This window comes from Mobula birostris, chromosome 7 (assembly GCF_030028105.1).
Source record: "Mobula birostris isolate sMobBir1 chromosome 7, sMobBir1.hap1, whole genome shotgun sequence".
In the NCBI taxonomy this organism is placed as follows: Eukaryota; Metazoa; Chordata; class Chondrichthyes; order Myliobatiformes; family Myliobatidae; genus Mobula; species Mobula birostris.
In genome coordinates, this window is record NC_092376.1 from 1,264,491 (window position 1) to 1,287,499 (window position 23,009).

At 46.8% G+C, this 23,009-nt stretch overlaps 1 protein-coding gene across 1 annotated transcript in view; it reads left to right on the forward strand.

The window, feature by feature from the left end:
• The window catches only part of LOC140200632 (dynein heavy chain domain-containing protein 1), a 234,934-nt gene that overhangs the window by 115,587 nt on the left and 96,338 nt on the right, over positions 1 to 23,009 (forward strand). The window contains exons 18-21 of the mRNA XM_072264203.1: positions 4,563 to 4,572; positions 10,671 to 10,756; positions 12,688 to 12,813; positions 20,295 to 20,398. Of these exons, the coding sequence (XP_072120304.1) occupies positions 4,563 to 4,572; positions 10,671 to 10,756; positions 12,688 to 12,813; positions 20,295 to 20,398 (326 nt within the window). The remainder of the gene's footprint in view (positions 1 to 4,562; positions 4,573 to 10,670; positions 10,757 to 12,687; positions 12,814 to 20,294; positions 20,399 to 23,009) is intronic.

Consider the following 23,009-nt stretch of genomic DNA (forward strand, 5'->3'; position numbering starts at 1 on the left):
TAATTTGGTGACCAAAACTGTATACAATATTCCAAATTCGGCCTCATCAATGCCTTATACAACCTCACCATAACATTCCAACTCTTATACTCAATACTTTGATTTATAAAGGCCAATGTACCAAAAGCTCTCTTTATGACCCTATCTACCTGTGAATGCCACTTTTAGGGAATTTTGTATCTGTATTCCCAGATCCCTCTGTTCTACTGCACTCCTCAGTGCCCTACCATTTACCTTGTATGTTCTACCTTGGTTTGTCCTTCCAAAATGCAATATCTCACACTTGTCTGTATTAAACTCCATCTGCCATTTTTTAGCCCATTTTTCCAGCTGGTCCAAATCCCTCTGCAAGCTTTGAAAACCTTCCTCACTGTCTACTACACCTCCAATCTTTGTATCATCAGCAAATTTGCTGATCCAATTTACCACATTATCATCCAGATCATTGATATAGATGACAAATAACAATGGACCCAGCACTGATCCCTGTGGCACACCACTAGTCACAGGCCTCCACTCTGAGAAGCAATCCTCCACTACCACTCTCTGGCTTCTTCCATCGAGCCAATGTCTAATCCAATTTACTACCTCTCCATGTGTACCTAGCGACTGAATCTTCCTAACTAACCTCCCATGCGGGACCTTGTCAAAGGCCTTACTGAAGTCCATGTAGACAACATCCACTGCCTTCCCTTCATCCACTTTCCTGGTAACCTCCTCGAAAAACTCCAATAGATTGGTCAAACATGACTTACCACGCACAAAGCCATGCTGACTCTCCCTAATAAGTCCCTGTCTATCCAAATACTTGTAGATCCTATCTCTTAGTACTCCTTCCAATAATTTACCTACTACTGATGTCAGACTTACCGGGCTATAATTTCCCGGATTACTTTTAGAGCCTTTTTTAAACAATGGAACAACATGAGCTATCCTCCAATCCTCCGGCACCTCCCCCGTAGATACCAACATTTTAAATATATCTGCCAGGGCCCCTGCAATTTCAACACTAGTCTCCTTCAAGGTCTGAGGGAATACCCTGTCAGGTCCCGGGGATTTATCTACTCTGATTTGCCTCAAGATAGCAAGCACCTCCTCCTCTTCAAATTTGTATAGGTTCCATGACCTCACTACTTGTTTGCCTTATTTCCATTGACTCCATGCCAGTTTCCTTAGTAAGTACAGACGCAAAAAACCTATTTAAGATCTCCCCCATTTCTTTTGGTTCCATACATAGCTGACCACTCTGATCTTCAAGAGCAGGGGTCCCCAAACTTTTTTGCACCGCGGACCGGTTTAATATTGACAATATTCTTGTGGACTGGCTGCCCCGGGGGTGGGGGGAGGGTGTTAAGCGCGACTGGAATATAGGTGATGAGTCAACTATAAGTCACTTGTAAGTTGCTAATACACTCAATTTCATTTCTAAAGGGGTTTATCTAAGGAATTTAATGTTAAACACACAGCGCATATTTTCCTCGCATGAATGTAGTGAAAAATCAATTATAACAGTGGTCCCAACCCTCCAGGCTGTGAAGAATACAGCAGTATAGCGGTAGCCAGAACGCACCCAGCCCATCTCTAAGAAAAAAGCCAAAATAAACAAGCTTATTGATTAGGTGGCGCCCAGCACGTAAATGTCGGCCCAGATCAGAGACGACACAATCGGCAATCGCCTCTCAATTCCTTTGCACGTCTTGGGTCACTGATGACCTCACGTGCGTTCAAGTTCAACAGTGGGCGTGACAGGGAATGAGGAAAAGTGCAGCTGACTCATATCATTTCATATCGCCAAATCATATCATTTCCTCGTGGCCCGGTGGTTGGGGACCACTCTTAGCACGAAGAGAGACCAATCAGATGCTCCCTCTCCCTCTCCCGCTCAAAAAAATCAATTTCCAGGGTATTATATATAATTTCCGGGCGTCAGGGAGCCACTATTGATATGCAGGAGACTCCTGGAACTTCCGGGAGAGGTGGGATGTCTGGGAATGCTCAAAAAATTTTCCCATATAAATTAGAGGTAATTGCTTCTTTGCTTTACACCATTTCGGCACGGAAGGTTTCATAGGAACGCTCTACCTTAGCGGCGGAAATACAGGACAAACCAATTTAGCCCAATATACGGGATGTCCTGGCCTATATGGGACAGTTGGCAACCCAATGTTCAAATTCAACAGTGCATGACAGGGAATGAGGAAAGGTGCAGCTGACACATATCGTTTCCTCATGGCCCAGTAGCACATGCTGTGTGGCCCGGTGGTTGGGGACCGCTGTTCAAGAGGACCAATTTTATCTCTTACTATCCTTTTGCTCTTAATATACCTGTAAAAGTTCTTTGGATTATCCTTCACCTTGACTGCCAAAGCAACCTCATGTCTTCTTTTAGCCCTCCTGATTTCTTTTTTAAGTTTGTTTTGCACTTTTTATACTCCTCAAGCACCTTATTTGCTCCCTGTTTCCTATACATGTCATACAACTCTCTCTTCTTCTTTATCGGAGTTGCAATATCCCTTGAGAACCAAGGTTACTTATTCTTATTCACTTTGCCTTTAATCCTGACAGGAACATACAAACTGTGCACTCTCAAAATTTTTCCTTTGAAGGCTTCCCACTTACCAATCACATCCTTGCCAGAGAACAACCTGTCCCAATCCATGCTTTTTAGATCCTTTCTCATTTCTTCAAATTTGGCCTTTTTCCAGTTTAGAACCTCAACCCGAGGTCCAGATCTATCTTTATCCATGGTCAAGTTGAAACTAATGGTGTTATAATCACTGGAACCAAAGTGCTCCCCTACACACACTTCTGTCGTCTGTCCAAAATTGTTTCCTAATAGGAGATCTAATATTGCCTCCTCTCTAGTTGGTACCTCTATACATTGATTTAGAAAACTTTCCTGAACACATTTTACAAACTCTAACCTGTCTAGACCTTTAACAGTATGGGAGTCCCAATCAATATGTGGAAAATTAAAATGACATTAAGCACATCGACTCAGAGCGTTGTCGCAAGAAAGGAGCATCCATCATCAGGGACCACCACCTCCCAGGACATGCTTTCATCTCACTGCTGCCAACAGGACAAAGGAACAGGACCCTCAGGTCCCACACCACCAGGTTCAGGAACAGTTATTACCCCTCAACCATCAGGTCCCACACCACCAGGTTCAGGAACAGTTATTACCCTCAACCATCAGGTCCCACACCACCAGGTTCAGGAACAGTTATTACCCTCAACCATCAGGTCCCACACCACCAGGTTCAGGAACAGTTATTACCCCTCAACTATCAGGTCCCACACCACCAGGTTCAGGAACTGTTATTACCCCTCAACCATCAGGTCCCACACCACCAGGTTCAGGAACTGTTATTACCCCTCAACCATCAGGTCCCACACCACCAGGTTCAGGAACAGTTATTACCCCTCAACCATCAGGTCCCACACCACCAGGTTCAGGAACAGTTATTACCCCTCAACCATCAGGTCCCACACCACCAGGTTCAGGAACTGTTATTACCCCTCAACCATCAGGTCCCACACCACCAGGTTCAGGAACTGTTATTACCCCTCAACCATCAGGTCCCACACCACCAGGTTCAGGAACTGTTATTACCCCTCAACCATCAGGTCCCACACCACCAGGTTCAGGAACAGTTATTACCCCTCAACCATCAGGTCCCACACCACCAGGTTCAGGAACAGTTATTACCCCTCAGCAATCAGGTCCCACACCACCAGGTTCAGGAACAGTTATTACCCCTCAACCATCAGGTCCCACACCACCAGGTTCAGGAACAGTTATTACCCTCAACCATCAGGTCCCACACCACCAGGTTCAGGAACTGTTATTACCCTCAACCATCAGGTCCCACACCACCAGGTTCAGGAACTGTTATTACCCTCAACCATCAGGTCCCACACCACCAGGTTCAGGAACTGTTATTACCCTCAACCATCAGGTCCCACACCACCAGGTTCAGGAACTGTTATTACCCTCAACCATCAGGTCCCACACCACCAGGTTCAGGAACTGTTATTACCCTCAACCATCAGGTCCCACACCACCAGGTTCAGGAACAGTTATTACCCCTCAACCATCAGGTCCCACACCACCAGGTTCAGGAACAGTTATTACCCTACAACCATCAGGCTCTTAATCCAGTGGGGGCAACTTCAGTCAGCTTCACTTGCCCCATCACTGAACTGTTCCCACAACCTATGGACTCACTTTCAAGGACTCTTCATCTCAAATTCTCGATATTTATTGCTTATTTATTATTTTCAAAGTATTTTTTCTCAGCTCAAGCCGGTAAAACCTGAGGTACAAGCACACTCATTTCTCAATTGCTAGGAATTTTGGGGGTATTCTGGTGATGTTTAGTATTGAGGCTTTCTGAAGGTGTACATAAATATTGCTGTGTAGCCCTAATTGTTTAATGCTATTGTGTAGTGACTTCCAGATGATAGCAGTTGTAGATATCACTTTTGGAACTATTACTAGTGTTCTATGTTACTATTGTTCATGTTCCAAAGTCTTCCACTTTCCTCTTTTAATTCAGCAAATTGCTGGTATTTTTTAGAAACATACAAACATAGAAAACCTACAGCACAATACAGGCCCTTCGGCCCACAAAGCTGTGTGAACATTACCTTAGAAATTACCTAGGGTTACCTATAGCCCTCTATTTTTCTAAGCTCCATGTACCTATCCACGAGTCTCTTAAAAGACCCTATCGTATCCACCTCCACCACCATCACCAGCAGCCCATTCCACGCACTCACCACTCTCTGAGTAAAACAACTTAGCCCTGACACCTTCTCTGTACCGACTTCCAAGCACCTTAAAACTGTGCCCTCTCATGCTAGCCATTTCAGCCTTGGGAACAAGCCTCTGGCTATCCACACGATCAGTGGCTCTTATCATCTTACACACCTCTATCAGGTCACCTCTCATCCTCCATCGCTCCAAGGAGAAAAAGCCAAGTTCACTCAACCTGTCTTCATAAGGCATGCTCCCCAATCCAGGCAACGTCCTTGTAAATCTCCTCTGCACCCTTTCTATGGTTTCCACATCCTTCCTGTAGTGAGGTGACCAGAACTGAGCACAGTACTCCAAGTGGGGTCTGACCAGGGTCCTATATAGCTGCAACAACCTCTTGGCTCCTAAACTCAATCCCACAATTTACTTATTGATTTCTGCATGTTATGTGTGTTGGAATGGCTATATCTATTAAGTAAGTTGTTCTTGCTTGCTTGTCCTGTAATATTATATTATGGATTGTCACATCTGTAATAACCAATTGATCTTAAGTTGGTGCGAAGGCTGTGTGTAGTGAAACCATGAGTGACTGTCTTGGATGTTTCTTTTGCTATTGCAAGGCCCTGTTGGACATTGATCGCCACAGCCTGCTTCCCTTGTTTTGTGGCCGCAAAGGCAGCAGTGTCGCCTTGGTTGTAGCTTGGACTAGGCCTCAGTCCTCGGGCTTGCGTGGCGTCTGGGCTCGATTGGGTGTGGCCTGTCCTATCAGTGTTGCCCTCAAGTGGTGGATCAGTGGAATTACGGGCTGGACTGCCAGGAACCATCAATTTGTGGGACATCACTTAGGAACTTGGTCTAAAAATTTGCTTTCTTACATGACTACGTTCCCTTTTTTCCCCTTTCTCATTGTTTTAAACGTGCATGTATGTTTTTGTACCTTGGCCCCAGAGGAACGCTGTATCCATGTATGATTTGAATGACAAACTTAATTTTATTTCATTAATTATAATTTGTGGGACTCTGACTCAAACTGGGTAAGGCTTGTATTATGGTAAGGTATGGTTTCTTTTAAGAGTTTGTATTTTAAAGCAAGGTTTTGGTAAATGATGATTACTACTTGATTGTGCTTTATTTATCATTATTATTTATTTTTTCTTTGTTTCGTATTTGAAGTTTATTATATTTTGCACACTGTTGGTGCGGTCTTTCAAGAATTCTATTATGGTTATTAGAGTTATTGAATATGCCCACAAGAAAATGAACCTCGGGGTTGTATGTGGTGACACTTCAATAATAAGTTTACTTTGAACCTATTAACCCGTACGTCTTTGGGAACCGGAGTACCCAGAGGAAACCCGCATAGTCAGGGGTAGGATTTACAAAATCCTTACAGCCAGTGACAGGAATTGAACCTGGGTCACTTGTGCACTAAGATGGTGGGGAAATTGTTAATTTGACCCTAATGCAGGGTGTCGACTCAATGTCAATACCGCTCCCCCCACAGATCCTGCTTGACCCACTGAGATTGTGTGTGGCATCTGTTGTCTCCTGAACCTTTGTGATTACAACGCAGAACACTACAGCAGAGAAAAGGCCCTTTGGCCCACAATGTAGTGCTGACCCTTTAGCATACTCCAAGATCAATTCTCTCCCACATAATCCTCCACTTTTCTATCATACATGTGTCTAACTAACAGTCTTTTAAATGTTCCGAATGTATCTGCCTCTACCACCACCCCAGCGGTGTGTTCCACACACCCACCACCCTCTGTGTAAAAAAAAATACTTCTGACTTCCCTCCAAATCTCTTAAAATTATGCCCCCTTCATGTCCACTTGGGAAAAAGTCTCTGGCTGTCCACTCAATCTATGTCTCTTATCATCCTGGCCTGTACTTGTCTTTACAGAGATGGGCGAGACCTGGCATACAGAGTGGGATATGACGATATCAGATCTTTTAGCATACGATCTGCCTGCATACAGTGAATTTATCAGACAGGTGAGAAAATCTCTGTCAGTGTGGGAGAGTGTGAGGCCAATGATAAGACCATAAGATATAGGAGAGAAGTAGACCATTTGGCCCATCGAATCTGCTCTGACATTTCATCATGGCTGATCCAATATCAGTCTGGGGTTCTGTCAGCCCTAATATCCTGCTTTCTCCCCGTTACCCTTCATGACCGAACTAATCAAGAATCTATCAACCTCTGCCTTAAGTATACCCAATCATTTGGCCTCCACAGTAACAAATTCCACAGATTCACCACAGTCTTACTAAAGAAATTCCTCCTCACCTCCATTCTAAATGGACGTCCCCTAGAGGTCCCTAGACTCCCTCCACCATAGGAGTTGTGCCCGCTCTTACTGAGCCTTGCATTAAGTGTTTGGTGTTTCCAGGCCTTGTGGAGTTGTGTTGGACGTTCTTGGGCCTCGCAGAGCATTGCCAGACATTGCTGTGCCTCGCTCCTGAAACACAGAAACATTGAAAACCTACAGCACAATACAGGCCCTTCGGCCCACAAACCTGTGCTGAATATGTCCCTATCTTAGAAATTACCGAGGGTTACCCATAGCCCTCTATTTTTCTGAACTCCATGTACCTGTCCAGGAGTCTCTTAAAAGACCCTATCGTATCCGCCTCCTCCACCATCGCTGGCAGCCCATTCCACACACTCACCACTCTCTGCGTAAAAAACTTACCCTTGACATCTCCTCTGTACCTACTTCCAAGCACCTTAAACCTGTGCCCTCTTGTGGCCCTGGGAAAAAGCCTCTGACTATCCACATGATCAATGCCTCTCATCATCTTATACACCTCTATCAGGTTACCTCTCATCCTCCATTACTCCAAGGAAAAAAGGCCGAGTTCACTCAACCTATTCTCATAAGGCACGCTCTCCAATCCAGGCAACATCCTTGTAAATCTCCTCTGCACCCTTTCTATGGTTTCCACATCCTTCCTATAGCAAGGCGACCAGAACTGAGCACAGTACTCCAAGTGGGGTCTGACCAGGATCCTATATAGCTGCAACATTACCTCTCGGCTCTTAAACTCAGTCCCACAATTGATGAAGGCCAATTGCACCATATGTTTTCTTAACCACAGAGTCAACCTGCACAGCAGCTTTGAGTGTCTATGGACTCGGACCCCAAGATCCCTCTGATCCTCCACACTGCCAGGAGTCTTACCATTAATACTATATTCTGTCGTCATATTTGACCTACCAAAATGAACCACCTCACACTTATCTAGGTTGAACTCCATCTGCCACTTCTCAGCCCAGTTTTGCATCCTATCAATGTCCTGCTGTAACCTCTGACAGCCCTCCACACTATCCACAGCACCCCCAACCTTTGTGTCATCAGCAGACTTACTAATCCATCCCTCCACTTCCTCATCCAGGTCACTTATAAAAATCATGAAGAGCAGGGGTCCCAGAACAGATCCCTGAGGCACTCCATGGTCACTGGCCTCCATGCAGAATATGACCCATCTACAACCACTCTTTGCCTTCTGTAGACAAGCCAGTTCTGGATTCACAAAGCAATGTCCCCTTGGATCCCATGCCTCCTTACTTTCTCAATATGCCTGGCATGGGGTACCTTGTCAAATGCCTTGCTGAAATCCATATACACTACACCTACAGCTCTACCTTCATCAATGTGTTTAGTCACATTCTCAAAAAATTCAATCAGGCTCGTATGGCACGACCTGCCTTTCACGAAGCCATGCTGACTATTCCTAATCATATTATGCCTCTCCCAATGTTCATAAATCCTGCCTCTCTGGATCTTCTCCATCAACTTACCAACCACTGAAATAAGACTCACTGGTCTATAATTTCCTGGGCTATCTCTACTCCCTTTCTTGAATAATGGAACAACATCTGCAACCCTGCAATCTTCCGGAACCTCTCTCATCCCCATTGAAGATGCAAAGATCATCGCCAGAGACTCAGCGATCTCCTCCCTTGCCTCCCACAGTAGCCTTATCCAACTTGATGCTTTCTAAAAGCTCCAGCACATCCTCTTTCTTAATACCTACATGCTCAAGCTTTTCAGTCCGCTGTAAGTCATCCCTGCAAACGCCAAGATCCTTTTCCATGGTGAATACTGAAGCAAAGTACTCATTAAGTACCTCTGCTATCTCCTCATGGCCCCTTCTGGCTCTCCTAATTTCTATCTTAAGTTCCTTCCTGTTAGCCTTATAATTTTCTAGATCTCTATCATTACTTAGTTTTTTGAACCTTTTGTAAGCTCTTCTCTTCTTCTTGACTAGATCTACAACAGCCTTTGTACACCACGATTCCTGTACCCTACCATCCTTTCCCTGTCTCATTGGAACATACCTATGCAGACCTCCACGCAAATATCCCCTGAACATTTGCCACATTTCTTCTGTACATTTCCCTTAGAACATCTGTTCCCAATTAATGCTTCCAAGTTACTGCTTGATAGCCTCATAATTCCCCTTACTCTAATTAAACGCTTTTTTAACTTGTCTGTTCCTATCTCTCTCCAATGCTATTGTAAAGGTGATAGAATTATGATCACTATCTCCAAAATACTCTCCCACTGAGAGATCTGACACCTGACCAGGTTCATTTCCCAATACCAGATCAAGTACAGTCTCTCCTCTTGTAGGCTTATCTGCATATTGTGTCAAGATACCTTCTTGAACACACCTAACAAACTCCACCCCATCTAAACCCCTCGCTCTAGAGACATGCCAATCGATATTTGGGAAATTAAAATCTCCCACCACGACAGCCCTGTTATTATTACACCTTTCCAGAATCTGTCTCCCTGTCTGCTCCTCGATGTTTCTGAAACATCTAAAGCCTGGCACTCGATGTAACCATTCCTGACCCTGAGCCATCCAAGTCTCTGTAATGGCCACAACATCATAGCTGCAAGTGCTGATCCACGCTCTAAGTTCATCCACTTTGTTCATAATACTCCTTGCATTAAAATAGACACATCTCAAACCATCAATCTGAGCAAGTCCCTTCTCTATCACCTGCCTATCCTCCCTCTGTTCCAAGCTTTCTCTGTTTGTGAGCCAACTGCCTATTCCTCCGTCTCTTCAGTTTGGTTCCCATCCCCAAGCAATCCTAGTTTAAACTCTCCCCAATAGCCTTTGCAAACCTCCCCACCAGGATATTGGTCCTCCTGGGATTCAAGTGCAACCCGTCCTTTTTGTACAGGTCACACCTGCCCCAAAAGAGGTCCCAATGAACCAGAAATCTGAATCCCTGCCCCCTGCTCCAATCCCTCAGCCACGCATTTATCCTCCACCTCATTCTATTCCTATTCTCACTGTTGCGTGCACAGGCAGTAATCCCAAGATAACTACCTTTGAGGTCCTATTTCTCAACTTCCTTCCTAACTCCCTGTAGTCTGTTTTCAGGACCTCCTCCCTTTTCCTATCTATGTCATTGGTACCAATATGTACCACGACCTCTGGCTGTTCTCCTTCCCACTTCAGGATATTGTGGACGCGATCAGAAACATCATGGACTCTGACACCTGGGAGGCAAACTACCAGCCGTGTTTCTTTCCTGCATCCACAGAATCGCCTGTCTGACCCCCTAACTATAGAGACCCCTATCACTGCTGCCATCCTCTTCCTTTCCCTACCCTTCTGAGCCACAGGGCCAGACTCTGTGCCAGAGACGTGGCCACTGTTGCCTCCCCCAGGTAGGGTGCTCCCCCACAACAGTACTCAAACAGGAGTACTTACTGTTAAGTACTTATTGATGGTTCTGTCTGCTCCAGGTCCTGGCTAAAGCAAGGAAGGAGTTCAAGCTTCACAAGCAGCTGCTGTCCGTGAAGAGGTTCTGGCAGAGCTGTGAGTTCCGGCTGGTCACCCACATTGCCATGGTTCATGTTGTGGAACCTGGCCCCAGTGGAACTCAGCGACCCCGTGGACGCAAGCTTCAGTCACCCAAGGTCAGCTGGACAGCGAAAGACAGTGGGACCTTGATCCTTATTGGTAAGAATGCACTGCACGTTCTGAAACTTTCCACATCCCTCCGTCTTCCTGGCTCCATGGGAAAGCTTCTCAGCCCTGACGTTCCCCAAGAGGACCAGTCAGGGCTTACTGGTAAGTGCCCCAGAGCCTCCTCTGGCCCCAGTAACCAGTGCCATCATTTCTACTGTTTGGTACAACATGTGAGTGATAGATATCCTCCAGTCCTCTCCGGGCAGCAGGGTAGTGTAGCTGTTGGTGTAGCGCTGTAACATTCGTTCAAAGCCCACTGCCGTCAGTAATGAGTTTGTACGTTCTCCCTGTGACTGTGTGCATTTTCACCGGGTGCTCCGGTTTCCTACGCATTACAAAGACATACAGATTAGTGGGTTAATTGGTCACCTAAGCAGGCAGCAAGGGCCTGATTCACTGTAATGCAAACTACTGTTATTGAATGGCACCGTAGCAGAGTGACAATAGACAATAGGTGCAGGAGTAGGCCGTTCGGCCCTTCGAGCCAGCACCGCCATTCACTGTGATCATGGCTGATCATCCACAATCAGTATCCAGTTCCTGCCTTATCCCCATAACCTTTGATTCCGCTATCTTTAAGAGCTCTATCCATCTCTTTCTTGAAAGCATCCAGAGACTTGGCCTCCACAGCCTTCTGGGGCAGAGCATTCCATATATCCTCCACTCTCTAGTTGAAAAAGTTTTTCCTCAACTCTGTTCCAAATGGACTACCCCTTATTCTTAAACTGTGGCCTCTGGTTCTGGACTCACCCATCAGCGGGAACATGCTTCCTGCCTCCAGCGTGTCCAATCCCTTAATAATCTTATGTGTTTCAATAAGATCCCCTCTCTGCCTTCTAAATTCCAGAGTATACAAGCCCAGTCGCTCCAATCTTTTGACATATGACAGTCCCGGCATCCCGGGAATTAGTGTAAATCTTCACAACTCTAGCATTTAGGTTTAATTCCTGCCACTGTCTGTAAGGAGTTTATACGTACTCCCCTTGTGTTTCTCTGGGTGCTGTCTGTCAGGAGTTTATACGTACTCCCCGTGTGTTTCTCTGGGTGCTGTCTGTAAGGAGTTTATACGTACTCCCCGTGTGTTTCTCTGGGTGCTGTCTGTAAGGAGTTTATACGTACTCCCCGTGTGTTTCTCCGGGTGCTGTCTGTAAGGAGTTTATAAGTACTCCCCGTGTGTTTCTCTGGGTGCTGTCTGTAAGGAGTTTATACGTACTCCCCGTGTGTTTCTCTGGGTGCTGCCTGTAAGGAGTTTATACGTACTCCCCGTGTGTTTCTCTGGGTGCTTTCTGTAAGGAGTTTATACGTACTCCCCGTGTGTTTCTCTGGGTGCTGCCTGTAAGGAGTTTATACGTACTCCCCGTGTGTTTCTCTGTGTGCTGCAGTTTCCTCCCACATTCCAGGGACGTTTGAGTTCAGGTTAGTAATTTGTGGCCGTGCTGTGTTGCCACCAGAGTTTATGGCTACTGGTCTGAACCAATGATGTGTGCAGTCATTCAATAGAAGAGGAAAGGAATTGTGGAGAGTAGGGTCATCGAGCTCTACAGCACAGAAATAGGCCCTTCGTCCCATCCAGTCGTGACATCCTGATGCTCTGCTACCCCCTTTGACCAGTACCCAGACCATTCTTCTCCTGTCTGTGTACCCATCCTAATCTGTTTTAAATGTTATGATTGAAGTAAGATCCATCATGGTTTACGTGGATTTCAGTGAGACTTTTGACAAAGCCCTGTACAGTGAGATGGTCAAGAAGGTTAAAGTGCATCTGATCTGAGGTGTTTGGAGAAACTGAATTTGAAATTGGCTTGGTTGTAGGAGGCAGAGGGTAGTGGTCGGGGTGGATTTTCTGTAATCACTGACGTCGGAGCTGGGACCTTTGATATTTGTCATGTATTCTGATGGCCCAATTGACCTATCTCTGACAGAGATCGAGAGGCTTCAGTGGTATGTCGAGGACAGCATGATGAGTTTGAGTATGATCGTGTCGAGTTCTGTACCTGCCGATGTCCAAGATGAAGCCAGGAAGCTCATGGAAGCGATCGAGCACTTTGGTGAGTCATGTCATCTGCAGTCTGACATCCCCAACCTGTAACCTACCACTGTATGTATCCCCCTTGTGTCTTCCTCCATGACTGGATATCAGACCACTGGAGGGGTAATAATAGGGGACAACAAATGATGGATGAACTTAATACTGTAAGTATTTTGCACTGGAAGTCACTAGCAGAATAAGACATAGGAGCAGAATTAGGCCATTCAGCCCATCAAGTCTGCTCTGCCATTCCATCATGGCTGATCCTGGATTCCATTCAACTTCATACACCTGCTGTCTCACCATATCCTTTGACGCCCTGACCGATCAGGAAACTATCAACTTCCGCCTTAAATATACTGATGGACTTGGCATCCACCGCAACCCATGGCAGAGTATTCCACAGATTCACTACTCTCTGGCTAAAAAAATTCCTCCTTACCTCTGTTCTAAAAGGTTGCCCCTCCATTTTGAGGCTGTGTCCTCTGGTTCTGGACGAGAATGCCAGAAAACAGAGTAGATATGGTCCACACAGACATCAGCCAGACTCTTAATAAGTCCATCATGGTAAGCTGGTCTAGAAAGTTAGGGAATCCAAGATGTGGGAAACTGAATGTAAAATTGGGCTGGTGATAGGAGATGGGATAGAGGGAGAGGGTTGTCACCTGTGCTCAGGACCTCTGTTGCTTGTTTTGGATCAGAATGTTTCTGGTCTTCAACAAAGGTCGAGCTGTAGGTAGCAATGATGGTTGTCTAAAGGACATTGAGGGATGTAGATCTGCTGGGAAGTTAGGTAGAGTGGTGATAGATCAAAGTAAATTTATTATCATAGTACGTGTGTGTCACCATATGCAAAGCTGGAAGAAAGAAAAGGGGGGTGGGATACTAGAGGGAGGCGATGGGCGGGCAAGGAGATAAGGTGAGAGAGGGAAAAGGGAATGGGAATGGTGATGAAGGGCGGAGGGGGACATTACCAGAAGTTCGAGAAATCAATGTTCATGCCATCAGGTTGGAGGCTACCCAGACAGAATACAAGATGTTCCTCCACTCGAGGGTGGCCTTTTGTTGGATTTTAAAAGCTTCCCAATCATCCAAACTTCCCACTCACTTTTGCTACCTTATATGTCCTTTCCATGGCTTTTATGCAATCCTCAACTTCCTTTGTCAGCCACGTTTACCCAGCCCTGCTGGTGGATGAGGGAGGGCTCATGGTAACGTGAGGGAGGACGAGGGGATAGGACTTGGAGACATGGAGTTCAAATGAAGGGAATGTGGGAACACAGAGGACGAGGGATGAGGCGTGGGAACGCGACAGTGGACGAGAAGTTGGGACATGGGAACACAATAAAGGATGAGGGGAGGGGATGCGGGGACACGATGGAGGATGAGGGAAGGGGAGGGGACGTGGGAACAGGATGGAGGATGAGGGAAGGGGAGGGGACGTGAGGAGAGGATGAGGGGAGGGGAGGGGACGTGGGGACAGGATGGAGGATGAGGGGAGGGGATGTGGGGACAGGATGGAGGATGAGGGGAGGGACATGGGGACAGGATGGAGGATGAGAGGAGGGGAGGGGACATAAGAACATTTTGGAGGATGAGGGGAGGGGACTTGGGACACAACGGATCACAAGGGGAGGGGACATGGGGACACAGCAGATCACCAGGAGAGGGGACTTGAGGACACAACAGATCACAAGGGGGGGGACGTGGGGACATAGCAGATACGAGGAGAGGGGACTTGGGGACACAACAGATCATGAGGGGAGGGGACATGGGGACACAACAGATCACGAGAGAACAGGACATGGGAACACGACAGTGGACGAGAGGAGGGGGCGTGAGAACACGAGGGACGAGAGGTGGGGACTATAAGACACAGGAGCAAAATTAGGCCACTCAGCCCATCAAGTCTGCTCTGCCATTCCATCATGGCTGATCCCGGATCCCACTCAACCCCATACACCTGCCTTCTCGCTATGTCCTTTGATGCCCTGACCAATCAGGAAACGATCAACTTCCGCCTTAAATGTACCCACAGACCTGGCCTCCACAGCAGTCTGTGACAGAGCATTCCATAGATTCATTATTCTTTGACAAAACAAAATCCTCCTTACCTCTGTTCTAAAGAGTTGCCCCTGAATTTTGAGGCTGTGCCCTTTAGTTCTGGATACCCCCACCATAGGAAACGTCCTCTCCACATCCACCCTATCTAGTCCTTTCAATATTCAGTAGGTATCAATGAGATTCACTGCATTCTTCTGAACTCCAGTGAGTACGGGCCCAAAGCGCCAAACACTCCTCATATGTTAACCCTTTCATTCCCAGAATCATCCTTGTGAACCTCCCCTAGACTTTCTCCAATAACTACACATCCTTTCTGAGATACGGGGCCAAAACTGTTGACAATACTCCAAGTGCGGCCTGACTAGTGTCTTATAAAGGCTCAGCATTAATCTCCTTGTTTTTATATTCTATTCCCTTTGAAATAAATATCAACATTGCATTTGCCTTCTTTACCACAGACTCAACTTGTAAATTATCCTTCTGGGAGTCTTGCATGAGAACTCCCCGAGTCCCTCTGCACCCCTGATATTTGAACTTTCTCCCCATTTAGATAATAGTCTGCACGATTGTTCCTTTTACCAAAATGCATTATCATACATTTCCCAACACTATTCCATCTGCCTCTTTTTTGCCCATTCTTCCAATTCAATTGCATTGTTTTCTCAGTACTGCCTACCCCTCCACCTATCTTTGTATTATCCAGAGACTTTGCCACAAAGCCAAATCATTATCCAATTCATGGAGAAATAATGCTGTACTCTCTATATACCCATGACAATGTGGCTAGGCATAGCTCAAATACCATCCATAAATTTGCTGATGATACAACCATTGTTGGTAGAATCTCAGGTGGTGACGAGACGGTGTACAGGAGTGAGATATGCCAACTAGTGGAGCGGTGCCGCAGCAACAACCTGGCACTCAATGTCAGTAAGACGAAAGAGCTGATTATGTACTTCAGGAAGGGTAAGATGAAGGAACACATACCAATCCTCATAGAGGGATCAGAAGTGGAGAGAGTGAGCAGTTTCAAGTTCCTGGGTGTCAAGGTCTCTGAGGATCTAACCTGGTCCCAACATATCAATGTAGTTGTAAAGAAGGCGAGACAGCGGCTATACCTTATTAGTAGTTTGAAGAGGTTTGGTATGTCAACAAATACACTCAAAAACTTATATAGTTGTACTGTGGAGAGCATTCTGACAGGCTGCATCACTGTCTGGTATGTAGCGATTATCGGGTCCCTTTTGGAATGGCAGGCGGTGACCAGTGGGGTACCGCAGGGTTCAGTGCTGGGACCACAGCTGTTTACAATATATATTAATGATTTAGATGAGGGAATTAAAAGTAACATTAGCAAATTTGCAGGTGACACAAAGCTGGGTGGCAGTGTGAAATGTGAGGAGGATGTTATGAGAATGCAGGGTGACTTGGACAGGCTGGGTGAGTGGGCAGCTGCATGGCAGATGCAGTTTAATGTGGATAAATGTGAGGTTATCCACTTTGGTGGTAAGAACGGGAAGGCAGATTATTATCTAAATGGAGTCAAGTTAGGAAAAGGGGAAGCACAACGAGATCTATGTGTTCTTGTACATCAGTCACTGAAAGCAAGCATGCAAGTACAGCAGGCAGTGAAAAAAGCTAATGGCATGCTGGCCTTCATAACAAGGGGAATTGAGTATAAGAGCAAAGAGGTCCTTCTGCAGTTGTACAGGGCCCTGGTGTGCAGTTTTGGTTTCCAAATTTGAGGAAGGACATTCTTACTATTGATGGAGTGCAGCGTAGGGTCACAAGGTTAATTCCCGGGATGGTGGGACTGTCATATGTCGAAAGATTGGAGCGACTGGGCTTGTATATTCTGGAATTTAGAAGGCTGAGAGGGGATCTTATTGAAACATATAAGATTATTAAGGGATTGGACACGCTGGAGGCAGGAAGCATGTTCCCGCTGATGGGTGAGTCCAGAACCAGAGGTCACAGTTTAAGAATTAGGGGTAGGCCATTTAGAACAGAGTTGAGGAAAAACTTTTTCACCCAGAGAGTGGTGGATATATGGAATGCTCTGCCCAGAAGGCTGTGGAGGCCAAGTCTCTGGATGCTTTCAAAAAAGGAGATGGATAGAGCTCTTAAAGATAGTGGAATCAAAGGTTATGGGGATAAGGCACGAACTGGATACTGATAGTGGATGATTGGCCATGATCACAGTGAATGGTGGTGCTGGCTTGAAGGGCCGAATGGCCTACTCCTGCACCTATTGTCTATTGTCTATTGTATGGAGGTGCTACTGCACAGGACCGAAAGAAGCTGCAGAAGGTTGTAAATCTTGTCAGCTCCATCTTGGGTACTAGCCTACAAAGTACCCAGGACATCTTTAGGGAGCGGTGTCTCTGAAAGGCAGCATCCATTATTAAGGACCTCCAGCACCCAGGACATGCCCTTTTCTCACTGTTACCATCAGGTAGGAGGTACAGAAGCCTGAAGGCACACACTCAGCCATTCAGGAACAGCTTCTTCCCCTCTGTCATCCGATTCCTGAATGGACTTTGAAGCTTTAGACTCTACCTCACTTTTTTAATATACAGTATTTCTGTTTTTGCGCGTTTTTTTAAAATCTATTCAATACACATAATTGATTTACTCGCTAATTTTTTAAATTTTTTTTCTCTCTGCTAGATTATATATTGCATTGAGCTGCTGCTGCTAAGTTAACAAATTTCACGTCACATGCCAGTGATAATAAACCTGATTCTGAAAAATAGAGGTCCCAATACAGACCCCTGAGGAACACCACTAGTCACTGGCAGCCAAACAGAAAAGGCCCTTTTATTCCCACTCACTGCTTCCTGCCTGTCAGCCATTCCTCTATCCATGCCAGTATCTTTCCTGTAACTCCATAGGATTTTATCTTGCTAAGCAGCCTCGTGGGGCACCTTATCAAACACTTTCTGAAAGCTACCTTCCTATCTCTTCAATACAACGTGTAACCTTGGACATTCAGTTCCCAACCACACCATTGCTTGGCCACGATTCTGTGATGGCCACAGCATCCTACCTGGCAATTTGTAATAGTGCAATGAGGTAAGCGGAACAATAGGGCAGACTTTTATCTAAATGGGGAGAAAGTTCAAAAATCAGAGGTGCAGAGCAGGACTCGCAGAAGGATAGATTACAGGTTCAGTCTGGTAAAGAAGACAAATGCAATGTTGCCATCTCGTAGGTATTCAACAAATTCTCTCTCTTGCAATCCAACACCAACCTGATTTTCCAATCCCCTTGCATATTGAAGTCCCCCCCCCCCATTACAATAGTGTCATTACCCTTATTACATGCCTTTTCCAGCTCCCTTTGCAATCTCAACCCCACATCTTGGTTACTATTTGGAGGCCTATGTATGATTCCCATAATGTTTTTTTTTACCCTTGCAATTTCTTATCTCCTCCCACAAAGATTCAACATTCTCTGACCCTGTGTCACCTCTTTCTAAAGATGTAATTTCATCTCTTACCAACAGAGCCACACCACACCTATGCCTTTCTGCCTGTCCTTGCGATATAAAGTATATCCTTTTGATGTTAAACTCCCAGCTATGGCCTTCTTTCAGCCATGACTCAGTGACACCCACAATATCATACCGACCAATCTCTCATTGCGCCATGAGTTTGTCCACCTTATTTCAAATGCTACACGCACTTAAATACAGTGTCTTCAGTCCTGCATTCTTCGCCCATTTGAATTTCGCTCTGTGGTACAATTTCACTCTTTGCTCTGTCTGCATTTGTACCCAGTCATTGGCTTGTCCTTCCTTACATTCATGTCACACCCATCATCTACTTGTAAACCTGCTGGCTCATCCTCAGCTCTATCATACTGGTTCCCATTCCCCTGCTATATTAGTTTAAACCACTCCCAGCAGCTCTAGTAAATCTGCATGAAAGAATATTGGTCCCCCTCGGATTTGACTGCAACCGGTCCCTTTGTACAGGTCCCACCTGCCCCAGAAGAGTCCCAATTATCCAGAAATCTGAGCCCCTGCCCCTGCTCCAATTCTTCAGCCACACATTTATCCTCCACCACATTCAACTCCTATATTCACTGTCGTGTGGCACAGGCAGCAATCTTGAGATTACTACCCTGCTTCTCAGCTTCCTTCCTAACTCCCTGTATTCTGCTTTCAGGACCTCCTCCCTTTTTCTACCTGTGTCATTGATACCAATATGTACCACGACTTCTGGCTGCTCACCCTCCCTTTTCAGGATATTGTGGACATGTTCAGAAACATCTCAGACCCTGGCACCTGAGAGGCAAACTACCATCCGTGTTCCATTTTCGTGTTCACAGAATCGCCTGTCTATAGAGTCCCCTATCACTGCTGCCACCCTCTTCCGTTCCCTACCCTTCTGAGCCACAGGGCCAGACTCTGTGCCAGAGACACGGCCACTGTGCTCCCCCCAGGTTGGAATGGAGTACTTATTCTTGAGGGGCAGTCACAGGGGTGCTCTCCACTATCTGACGTTCTCCCTTCCCTCTCCAGACAGTCACTCATTTAACTGTCTCCTGTGGCCTTGGGGTGACAACCTCCCTGTAGCTGCTGTCTATCACTGCCTCGCTCTCCCTGACCAGACGAAGGTCATCGAGCTGCAGCTCCAGTTCCCTAACTCGGTCTCTAAGGAGCTGCAGCTCGATCCACCTGCCACAGATGAAGCCATCGGGGAGGCTGGGAGTCTCCCGGAATTCCCACATCTGACACCCAGAACAGAACGCTGGCCCTGTAGACATATCCCCTATTCTATCAAGAGTTGGGTAAAAATAAGAAATGAACTTACCTGTTCTCATCGAAGCCTTGCTGAGCCAAGGCCTTCCTCCTCTGCTCCAGACTTTGACGACGACGACCACTCCTATGATGACCACTGCACTAGGCAGTACCTCTCTTTTATAGAGACTGGGTTTCCCGTCGAAAATCTTTGTTAGATCTGAGTGAGAACGCTTCTGTTGCATCTGTGCAGTACTGCAATCAATGACTACCATCAAAAAACTTGCTGCTTCTTCAAGCTCTTTGTCAGACTTGCATTCCATGTCACCTCCTCTCATCCTCTGTCGTGTTCACAAGGTCCATCCTTTCGTCCTCTGTGATCTCATGTCCCCTCCCCTCGTCCCCTGTGTTCCCACGTCCCCTCCCCTCGTCCGCTGTGTTCCCACGTCCCCTACCCTCGTCTGCTGTATTCCCACGTCCCCTCCCTCCCCTGGACCTCTGTGTTCCCACGTCCCCTGCCCTCGTCCTGTGTTCCCACGTCCTCTCCCCTCGTCCCGTGTTCCCATGTCGCTTTCCTTCACCCTGCATCGTTCCACAACCTGCCCCCCCTGACACCTCATCCTTCTTTCTGTTCCCATGTCTGCTCCTTCCATTTTCAGTTGAGTTTGTGTATCCCCCCTGTTCTACAGGTAATCTTCTGGATTTATGGGAAAACTTTCAGGATAGGTGGGTCTTTCTGCACCGGATCCTCTCTGAAATGGAGATGAAGTTTCGGACACCAGACCGTGTCATGGTGAGTGCCATCACTCATGCCAAGGGGGGGTCTCAGCTTCCAGGCAGAACGAGTAGGCAGTAAGGGCAAGGGCAAAGGGGGAGGGGTCAAGAGGGTCGGAGAAGAGCAAAGAGGGGTGGAACATTGTCCCGAGGACAGAAACTGAAGTATCTGGAGAGAGAGTGAACAAAGGTGACAGACCGTCGACCGATGCCCATCCCCACACCCCACAGCTGACCGATGCCCATCCCCACACCCCGCAGCTGACCGATGCCCATTCCCACACCCCGCAGCTGACCGATGCCCATTCCCACACCATGAAGCTGACCAATGCCCCTCCCCCTCTCCCCCACCCTCACCAGCTCGCCAGTGTCCAGGGATGTCCAGACCAACCCAATGGTGCTGAAGTCAGAAAACACCACGAACCTGGGGTGGGTGAGGGTTCGGGCTCTGTGTATTGGTCCGTATGGGACCACAATATCAGTGAGAGGGGCTGGGTTCTGTATAACCGTAATGGACTGTGTTATCAGTGAGAGGGGCTGGGTTCTGTATAACTGTAATGGACTGTGTTCTCAGAGAGAGGGGCTGGGTTCTGTATAACCGTAATGGACTGTGTTATCAGAGAGAGGGGCTGGGTTCTGTATAACCGTAATGGACTGTTATCAGAGAGAGGGGCTGGGTTCTGTATAACCGTAATGGACTGTGTTCTCAGAGAGAGGGGCTGGGTTCTGTATAACCGTATGGGACTGTGTTATCAGAGACAGGGGCTGGGTTCTGTATAACCAGATGGGACTGTTATCAGAGAGAGGGGCTGGGTTCTGTATAACCATAATGGACTGTGCTCTCAGAGAGAGGGTCTGGGTTCTGTATAACTGCATGGGACTGTGTTATCAGAGAGAGGGTCTGGGTTCTGTATAACCGTATGGGACTGTGTTATCAGAGAGAGGGGCTGGGTTCTGTATAACCGTCATGGACTGTGTTCTCAGAGAGAGGGGCTGGGTTCTGTATAACCATAATGGACTGTGTTCTCAGAGAGAGGGGCTGGGTTCTGTATAACCATATGGTACTGTGTTATCAGTGAGAGGGACTGGGCTCTATATAACTGTAATGGACTGTGTTCTCAGAGAGAGGGGCTGGGTTCTGTATAACCATATGGGACTGTGTTATCAGTGAGAGGGACTGGGCTCTGTATAACTGTATGGGACTGTGTTCTCAGAGAGAGGGGCTGGGTTCTGTATAACCGTAATGGACTGTGTTATCAGAGAGAGGGGCTGGGTTCTGTATAACCGTAATGGACTGTGTTATCAGAGAGAGGGCTGGGTTCTGTATAACCGTATGGGACTGTTATCAGAGAGAGGGGCTGGGTTCTGTATAACCGTAATGGACTGTGTTCTCAGAGAGAGGGGCTGGGTTCTGTATAACCGTATGGGAATGTGTTATCAGAGAGAGGGTCTGGGTTCTGTATAACTGGATGGGGCTGTGTTATCAGAGAGAGGGTCTGGGTTCTGTATAGCCGTAATGGACTGTGTTATCAGAGACAAGGGCTGGGTTCTGTATAACCAGATGGGACTGTTATCAGAGAGAGGGGCTGGGTTCTGTATAACCGTAATGGACTGTGTTCTCAGAGAGAGGGTCTGGGTTCTGTATAACCGTATGGGACTGTGTTATCAGTGAGAGGGGCTGGGTTCTGTATAACCGTATGGGACTGTGTTATCAGAGAGAGGGGCTGGGTTCTGTATAACCGTAATGGACTGTGTTCTCAGAGAGAGGGGCTGGGTTCTGTATAACCGTATGGGACTGTTATCAGAGAGAGGGGCTGGGTTCTGTATAACCGTAATGGACTGTGTTCTCAGAGAGAGGGGCTGGGTTCTGTATAACTGCATGGGACTGTGTTATCAGTGAGAGGGACTGGGCTCTGTATAACTGCATGGGACTTTGTTATCAGAGAGAGGGTCTGGGTTCTGTATAACCGTATGGGACTGTGTTATCAGAGAGAGGGGCTGGGTTCTGTATAACCGTCATGGACTGTGTTCTCAGAGAGAGGGGCTGGGTTCTGTATAACCATAATGGACTGTGTTCTCAGAGAGAGGGGCTGGGTTCTGTATAACCATATGGTACTGTGTTATCAGTGAGAGGGACTGGGCTCTATATAACTGTAATGGACTGTGTTCTCAGAGAGAGGGGCTGGGTTCTGTATAACCATATGGGACTGTGTTATCAGTGAGAGGGACTGGGCTCTGTATAACTGTATGGGACTGTGTTATCAGTGAGAGGGGCTGGGTTCTGTATAACCGTATGGGACTGTGTTATCAGAGAGAGGGACTGGGTTCTGTATAACTGGATGGGACTGTGTTATCAGAGAGAGGGGCTGGGTTCTGTATAACCGTAATGGACTGTGTTATCAGAGAGAGGGGCTGGGTTCTGTATAACCGTATGGGACTGTGTTATCAGAGAGAGGGGCTAGGTTCTGTATAACCGTAATGGACTGTGTTCTCAGAGAGAAGGGTTGGGTTCTGTATAACTGTATGGGACTGTGTTATCAGAGAGAGGGGCTGGGTTCTGTATAACTGGATGGGACTGTGTTATCAGAGACAGGGGCTGGGTTCTGTATAACCAGATGGGACTGTTATCA